Source organism: Octopus bimaculoides, chromosome 5, assembly GCF_001194135.2.
Source record: "Octopus bimaculoides isolate UCB-OBI-ISO-001 chromosome 5, ASM119413v2, whole genome shotgun sequence".
NCBI lineage: Eukaryota > Metazoa > Mollusca > Cephalopoda > Octopoda > Octopodidae > Octopus > Octopus bimaculoides.
In genome coordinates, this window is record NC_068985.1 from 22,307,937 (window position 1) to 22,317,401 (window position 9,465).

The following is a 9,465-nucleotide window of genomic DNA, read 5'->3' on the forward strand; positions in this document are numbered from 1 at the left end:
AGCTTAAAGCATGCAGATTTGAAACAATAGACAATAATGACGGCAACAAAATAAACTCGTTAAGAACGTGGATATTATTACTCCGAAATGCCGTCATCTATCGCTAAGAACACTCAGAGTTCACAGATTTGAAGACAAAAAATAAATGTTGATTGTAGCTACGTAAAAAAAAAAACACCGTTTTCGCATTTTAAACTAGAATTGAGAGAAGGAAAAGCTATAGAACCTAAGACGAAAATTTTTACGTATAAATCTGCTATGACAGGGCTTGTGCACATGCCGCCATAGCAGTTGCTGTTCTTAGCTGTATCACCACGTGTCTTTATACCGAGTTGAAGATGTTTCATATAAACGGACTATTATCGACTTAATTAGCAGTTTAAACATCGATTTAAAGCAATAAGGTAAACTAACAAAACTAAATAATATAGTAAATACGTTTATATACCTTGATTGGATGGGAGAACAGGTAGATTTCTTCAAGGGTCTTGATTTTGCCGTCTTTCACCAAACGACCTAATTTAGTGACGGGAACCCATTCTTTGTCGGCATCTTTAGCACCACGACCTCTTCCGCGGCCTCTTCCACGTCCACGGCCACGGCCGCGACCACGTCCTCTACCACCGAAACCGCCTCTGAAACCTCCTCTGCCACCGGCTGAAGCTGCGTCCGCCATTGCTACAAATTAAATAAAATACAAATTTTCTTATCACAATATCCCTTAAAATTATAAGTAGCTGACATGCTTGAAGGAGTATGTTTATAATCTTCAAAATATATTTACAAATTAATCATCCAATGAAGGAAATAAAATGAAAAGAAAAAATTCTAATAATCCAAGAAATAGAGACAGAGTACACCAACTTACATGGTCTGTGAGAAAGAGGAAGCAGATTTCATTTCGGTATTTATATTCAGTCGATTATACCGGAAGTACCCTCTAATATATAATAGACTCTTCTAACTAGAATTTCGTGCGCTCCAAAAGGAGGGGTGGTAGCCTTAATGAAATTATGTTGAATCGTTTAAACGAAAGCTAATGTGTTATCTAGTATTTATATTACATTTTCTTACATTAATAGTTTTCAACATAAATTCTTTGGTAATTAGAGGCAGTAATATTTTTGAAGCTTTACTGTCCTAAACATGCCGTATTTAATACTGTAGAAGGGACAGAAAACAAGTCAAAAGGATAAGTAAAAGTGCCTACTGTAAAAAGAAAATGAGATGAAAAAAAAGTGTGTTGTACAGTAATCCCCACCTTCCGTGTACATTATGTTGGGTAATTCATCAAATAGAGATTGATAAAACAAATACTGGACTTTGGGGCTGTGGCACCTCTTTCAATAGTTTAAATAATCATATTGACCTCAGTATTTATTTCAGTCTGCTACTTATATCAATTTCTATTCGTTGAATTACGCAACAGAAATTTTTTTTTTAATATTTCCAAGTTGTAGGTACGGAGAGGGGATGGAAAGACTCCCCCTTCCATTTTCTCTTTTTTTTCCGCCAAAAACACCCGTTTTCGGATACGGAGATTCCGGAAAATTGTCAAAAATCGGCGTTTTGAAATTTCGCCCCCCCCCCCACACACACACACAATTTCTTCATTTTTTTTTTTCCCTAACCTAACCCTAAAACCCTAACCGTAACTACAAAAATTTCTGGAAATTTTTTTCAGAAATCATAATCTCCGTATTTTGCCCCATATTTTGAAAAAACAATTTCTGAAAAAAGTTAAAAATGGAGAAATTGGTGGTGGCGGAGGTTATTTCAAAATGCTGATTTTTGCCAATTTTTTTGCAGATTCGTATTCTCCATAGCCGAAAACGGGGGCTGGAGGGGGGGGGAGAAAAAAGGGGTGTTTGAGTGGGGTACTAGAATAAGTTTTGCCAAGGGGATGCTCACATTATTTTTGAGAATCTGCAGCGAGATGTGTAGCAAAAGTTGTTGCGGATGGTTCAATGTACGTTGTCGGGTGTGGCAAAGGAAGATAGGCATGTTGGACGACATCAAAGGAAAACAATGATGAAAGCATCAGAATGTAGTTTACATAATTTATTTGATCAACAGTGGCATCTACGTTTTGGATACACAAATCTTGATTTACAGTATCAATGAAGGAACCAACTCTGTCGAAATTTGGTGAAAAATTTGTGGTGGTGTATTGAACACATTTTCACCAAATTTGGCAAAAATAGTCATAACCCTAATGCTAACCCTAATCCTAATCCTAAAACCCTAAAGCTAAAACCAGTACAAACACACGAACAATGTCATAAGTAACAGTACCGCCGATAATTGTTGACAAACAACGGCAGTAATTTTATTCAAGGGAAAAAATCCCATTACACTGCTACAACGTGTTGTTGACAACCCACAGCAGTAATTGTTTTCACCTAAATACACGTCAGTGATTGGTTGAAATTACCGAAATACAACTTTTAGCATGAAATAACTTTGAATATACAAACTTTTCTTAACAAGGCTAAGAGAAAAAGATGTTTTATATGACACATTCTACCAGTATCCCAAGTTTGAAAGTGCTTCGTTAGAAAACAAATGGTGTCCGCCAAATCAGAAAGATCCAATATTTACACTTTCTCTTTTAAAAAAAGGTTGCAGGATGTCACGTGCAGTTACCAGTAAATGTCCATAATATGGTGTAAAGTTGTTAATCTGAAGCAGGGATTCCCAATGTGTGTTCTGCAAAGCCCCAGGGTTCACTGAAAGTTTTCAGGGGCTCCCCGTTTTTAAAAATAATGTCGAAGGATTCTGCGGCAAAAAAATTTGGGGAACCACTGATCTAGCAATTAACTAAATATTTTTAGGCTTATCGAAGTCATGTCTCAACAACTTCATACAGTGGTGTTTGCTGTTGTTTGCCAATAGTGCTGTCTGTGAAATACGTTTCTAACCATGTAAACAGATGAGCGTATGACACATGTGTTTATTGTATTTGGAGGTGAGGAAAATATAAAGGGAGCCACTCATTTAGTGATTAATTGAATGTTTTTAGGCTCATCAAAGTCACACCTTTGTACGAATTCAGACAGTGGTGTTTGCCAGTGTTCGCCAATAGTGCTGTCTTTGAAACATGTTTCTCTCCCTATAAAAAATGAGTGTATGATGCATGTGTTTATTGTGCTTGATGATGTATGCAGGCTTGCAGCATATCTTGTGCAATTTACCCAAATACGACAACTTTAACACGAAATAACTTCTAAAATATGAAATTTTGTCAAAAACATTCAGAGTAAACCGTGCTCTATCTGAGAAATTCTACCAATATTCGAAGTTTCAAACTGTTTAGTTAAAAAAATATTAATTAAAAAATCTGTGATTGAGACGGAATAGATCCCATACATTTTAGTAATGGTGATGTAGCACCCATCAACAGATGTGTAGTGCTCGCTATTAAATGGTGCTTTACTATAAGCACCGAGCACTCCCCCTATAGAGCAGACTACAGTAAGGCAGTCACACAATTTTGTAACAGTGTTATTTCTACGTACAAGATAATACAGTACCTTGACCCAGAAATGTCTTGTTTGTGAAATACTAGAGTTAACATTTATACAGGGACTATGGAAAATTCACAATTCTTTGGTCAAAAATAGGGGGTCAACTTTCACATGAGATCGACTATTACTCGAGTATATATGGTACATACATATACATATATGCATATATATAGTCATACATACATATACATATATATACCTAGGCCTATTTCCTATTGTTTTTTTTTTTAGGTGGAGGTAGCCACATGATATACACCAGACATTCCAATCATTTTCCAGCTCAAAGGGGCAAGCCCCATTCTATGCTTGGGTCAATCAGCAGCAGGGCCCAACAGCATATACTGGTTTACCCCTGCCACATCATGCTGGTTCCGTACCCCTTTGAGCAACATCAAAATTCACTCATCCATCTACAAACACTCTCCAAACTTTCATATCATTCATAAACTCTCTTGCCTCTCTCACTCCAATACCTCTAACCACTAAAGCTTTCCTCACTCCATCCATCCACACAAACCAAGGTCTGCCTCTGGTTCTGCTGCCTATCACTTCAGCCTTCATCCCCCCTCCCCCCTTACCATCCACTCCATGTGGCAAAACCACCTCAGCATTCATCTATCCAATTTGGTTGTTAGTTTTTCTCTCATTCCTGCTTGTCTTCACACCTCCTCATTCCTCATCCTGTCCATCCATGTCACACCAACCATAGCCCTTGGACATCTCATCTCAAACACATCTAGTCGCCCCCTTTCCACCTCTCTGCACCATATAACATTGTCGGCACAATCACACCTCTTTTTACTTTCATACTCAACCTTTTATTCCTCAGCATACCTTTCACATTATCTCCAAGTACCTTACTTCACTCTGTATCCCACCTCCTCAGCCAACCCCCACCATCTGCCGTCACATGACCCCAGATACTTAAAAATACTCACCTCCTCTAACATTTCACCATTTATACTCACATCCATCCTACCAGCCATTCCATCTCTCAAACATCTCATCACTTTACTCTTAGCTACATTCACTTTCAGTTTCCTCCTCTCGCACCCTCTTTCAAACTCTACAACCAGTCTCCTCAGTTAACCTTCCAAATCCACTGCCAAGCTGTATCATCAGCAAACAACAATTGACTCACCTGCCATTTTTCTCCCACTATTTGGGCTCCCCTACCAAAGGTTCTAACATTTACCTCTCTCACCATACCATCTATATATAAATTAAACAGCTACAGAGACATCACACAACCCTGTCTTAACCCCACCTTCACATCAAACCACTTACTTCACCACCCACCCTAATGCATGCCCTACTTTTTCTATAAAAACTGATACACATATATAAGAACACATACAAACACCAAGCCTGGAACCTTCCAAGTGTTAGATCTGCAACTTACATTGAATCATGAACCCACATGCATTTATGCATGGGTGTATATTTGAATGCATATGTATGCATGTACATATATATGTAGGTATATGGATATGTTTGTATATGCACACGTATGTACAGATGTATTTGTATGTGATATATACACATATGTGCTGAATTTGTCGTATGCTTTAAAACTGTTTCTATCTCTTTTCTGGTTCTCCTCTTTTCTCTGTTTTATTTTGGCTTTCTAGATACTTATTTGACTTTACCCAGACATAAACTGAGACTTAACTGACCTCCTGTTGATAAGTATTACCCAGACATATAAACACATGTGTATACACACACACACATATGTATATAATCATACTCATATATATATATACAGGGTGTTCCAAAATTAAGGCAACCAACTTGTTTCAATTTGGTCAATATTGTTATATGTTGGGTCCAAGTGTTGCAATGCAATGGTATGGGAAATACAATTATGTAACTACCACATTTATTCAATATGACTACCTTTGTTTTGAATCACAACCTTAAGTCTAGGTGTGAATGTTTCGCACAGCACGCAGTTATTCTTGCAGAATCAAAGCCCTTTCCTGGTGCAATTTTGCCTTCAGAGCATTGAGCAAAGCATGAAGAGTGCTTGGGACCCTCGTCTTCAAAATGGATCATACAGAAAAATCCAATGGGTTGAGAGCAGGGCTTCTATGAACAATGGAATGTTTTTTCTGAAACCAGTGGTTTGAGATCAGGGCTTCTATGAATGATGGAATGTTTTTCTGAAGCCAGTGTTGTGTCTGTTTGGAGCTGTGGGGTAGTGCTAAGTCCTGTTGGAGGCTCCAAGGTGCACCTTGAAAGTATTCATTCGTCCATGGAAGCAGGTCAGCTTCCAGAAAGTCGCTAATGTATCACTGGGAGTTAATTTTAACACCTAAGAGCACAAAAATGAAGGGAGACTTTCCAGTGGCTGTTACAGCCGCCCAAACCATAACTGACTGTGGATTCTGACGTCGATTTACGAGTCTACCCTCAATGGAGTCAGATACATTCCAAAATCGGTCGTTCTGGTGGTTTACTGTCTGTTCGATGTCAAATTTCTTTTCATCAGTGAACATCAGGTTGGGCAATAATCTGACAAGGGATAAGACGGCTTCTCTCAAGTCTAATGACCATATAAACTTGTGTGAGCTCATGACGGAGGATCATCTTGCAGAGGTGAGTCCTGAGATCCTCTTTCAGCACTCGATATATAGATGTTCCTTATTTTTGATAAGCTGAGGGGGTCCGCACACTTCTTTTTTCGGCTACGTCCAGGTAGATCAGCGGTGGAATCAGTGTCTTGAAATTTCTTGACAATTTCCTATACTGTTGCTCGGTTAATTTTAAGCTTTTTCCCTATAGCTGTATTACTTTCGCCTCCTTTGTGGAGGGCTATGATTGCATTTCAGTCTATAGCCATTATCTAATTTATAAATCTGAATTTATTTTAGTCTGAAACAAAAAGAAGACACACTAAGCTTTTATAATTATGTATAATTTTCCTTCACATCTTATCACATTTATTGATAGTTATGAAAGCTCGAAACTTCGGTTGCCTTAATTTCGGAACACCCTGTAGTACCTACATATACATACATAAATATCAATGAAAAACAATAAATATATATGTTGACTAAAACAAACATACGTCCACATTCAGATGAACATGATCAAAAACTCTGCAATACAAACCTACCCAGATAAAAAGTCAAAAATTTAATACAAACAATACACACTAGGTTAAAAGTTAGTTTAAATAAAAGTAAACCTATCCCTCCTTTCTTCCCCTGCCTCTGCTAACAAATGCTTATTTATTTAACACCACGACCTCCCGTTTTTCTATTGACAACTTTATACCTCCTACCTCCTCATAAAGTTTTGATTACGTTAACAACTCCTACTCCCACTACCATCTTTATCTTCTCCCTTATGTTATTTGCTGAAATTTTTCTTGCGTTTGGATATATAAGCGACATCAAATCCACTGTCATAATGTCTTTCCCTTTCGATACCAACCAGGCCGTAACCGGCCGTGATTTCAGCACAAATCTCGTTAGTACATTCGTGAAAACACGTGATTTCGACTTTATGATTTTTTTGGCGGCGTCAACGAAAAGTGGGCCACATGAGTTGGAATTTCTCCGTTTTGACGGGGATTTTTCAGATTTTTTTTCACGGTGCTCTTGGAAATGATCTGGAGCATCTTTTTAATCCGTACCATCTTCCCCTCTCCCGACCAATTTTGGTTGATTTTGTTGGCATGATGATTTTTTGGAGTACGCACTAAACTATAGAAGCCTTTTCGGTAAAAAAAAAAGTAAATATTTTTAGACGGAAAGGTGTATGATTCAAGGGAGATTTGGCTGTTATTTCTAGCATATCTCATTACCTGTAAGGTTTAGGGTTCATAAAAATCAAATTTTCAAAAAATCTTTTTCGATAGCATATATGAGTTTATTATGCTTATTAACGTGGAGAAAATATTGAAAAACATCAATACTTGTCAGAGTGAGAAAGAAACGAGGAAGTAGTCGTGGGATATGCCAGAAACAATAGCCAAATCTCCCTTTAGGTACACACCTTTTCATCTGAATTTTTTTTTTTTTACCGAAAAGGCTTCTAAAGTTTTAAGTGCGTAGTTCCCCACCAAAATCGTAAGCTCGGCGCTCTAACCACTGAGTCATGCGCCTTCACAATGCCAGACCACACATCAAAAAAATAACATTGGCGAAACTACAGGAGTTGGAAGTTCTCCATCATCCATCATACTCACCTGATCTTGCCCCCACTGACTACCACTTCTTCCAGAATTTGGATAACTTTTTGACGGAAAAAATTTAATTCAGACGATGCTGTAAAATAGATCTTCCAAGATTTTGACTCTAGATTGCCAGGCTTTTACAGTTCTGTGCTGGACAAGCTACCACTGAAATGCCAAAAGTGTATTGACAATATGGGTGCATACTTTGATAAATAAAACTATTCCAAACTTTTTTTCTTTTCTACAAATTTTATACTTGACAACCTAATATTTTGTTGAATTTGCCTATAATTAGAGTCACTTTGAGACAAAAGTTATGCAATACAATTGATTAAGAACCTTTTCTTCAATTGTGTTCCAAAAATCACACTAATATTCTTTTATTCTTTTACTTGATTCAGTCATTTGACTGCAGCCGTGCTGGAGCACTGCCTTTGGTCGAACAAATCAATCCAAGACTTATTCTTTGCAAGCCTATTATTCTATCAGTTGCCTTTGCTGAACTGTTGAATCAAAAGGCTTTGGTCAGCTCAAGGCTATAGTAGAAAACACTTGCCCAAGGTGCCACACAATGGGACTGCTTCTGCTTGGCACCACTGAAGCTATATTTCTAGTAAGGCAATTGCAGGAGAAATATCTAGCGAAAGACAAACCCCTGTACTTGGCTTTTGTTGACTTGGAGAAAGCCTTTGACAGGGTCCCTCGATCCATTATCTGGCGGTCAATGCAGAAACTGGGAATAGACGAGTGGTTGGTAAGAGTTGTACAAGCTCTGTACATGGATGCTGTCAGTAAGGTGAAGGTTGGCAATGAGTATAGTGTAGAATTCCAAGTAGAAGTAGGGGTTCACTAAGGATCAGTCCTTAGCCCCCTCTTATTCATTATAGCCCTCCAGGCAATAACAGAGGAATTCAGGACATGCTGCTCCTGGGAGCTCCTGTATGCTGATGACCTTGCTCTAATAGCCGAGTCACTGCCAGAACTAGAGACGAAGTTTAGGGCGTGGAAGCAAGGTCTAGAATTGAAGGGCCTTAGGGTTAACCGAGCAAAAACCAAAGTCTTAGTAAGTAGGAAGGCTGACAAATCACAAACCCCTTCAGGTAGATGGCCACAATTACAATTTCCATTTGATTTTGATGTACTTGACTCAGTAGGTCTCCTCAAGCACAGCATGTCACCCTACGATTCAAGGTGCTTTGGAGTCGGCTGGTTATATGACACTGGTGTAGATTACAGCTGTGAACTCACTTTATTTGCTGGGTCTTCTCAGTCACAGCATATCTCCAGAGGTCTCTGTCTTTCGTCATTGCCTCTGTGAGGCCCGACGTTTGAAGGTCATGCTTCACCACCTCATCCCATGTCTTCCTGGGTCTCCCTCTACCCTGGATTCCTTCAACTGTTTGGCAGTGGCACTTCTTCATACAGCTCATCCATACATAGTACATGACCATACCAACGCAAACGTCTCTCTTGCACACCACATCTGATGCTTCTTATGTCCAACATTTCTCTCAGGGCACTTACACTCTGTTGTGTGTGCACACTGACATTATACATCCAGTGGATCATGCTAGCTTAATTTCTTTCAAGCCTACGCATATCTTCTGCAGTCATGGCCCGTGTTTCACTGCCGTGATGCATGGCAGTTTGCACACATGCATCATGCAATTTACTTTTCACTCTGAGTGTGAGGCCCTTTGTCACCAGTAGAGATAGGAGCTTTCTGAACTTTGCCCAGGCTATTCTTATTCT

At 38.7% G+C, this 9,465-nt stretch overlaps 1 protein-coding gene across 1 annotated transcript in view; it reads right to left on the bottom strand.

Moving 5' to 3' along the window:
* LOC106883088 (40S ribosomal protein S2) overlaps positions 1-699 on the bottom strand; it is a 5,129-nt gene extending 4,430 nt beyond the window's left edge. Inside the window, exon 1 of the mRNA XM_014933981.2 lies at positions 449-699. Coding sequence (XP_014789467.1) covers positions 449-676 — 228 coding nt within the window. The 5' untranslated portion in view covers positions 677-699. The remainder of the gene's footprint in view (positions 1-448) is intronic.
* Between the last annotated feature and the right edge of the window lie 8,766 nt (positions 700-9,465).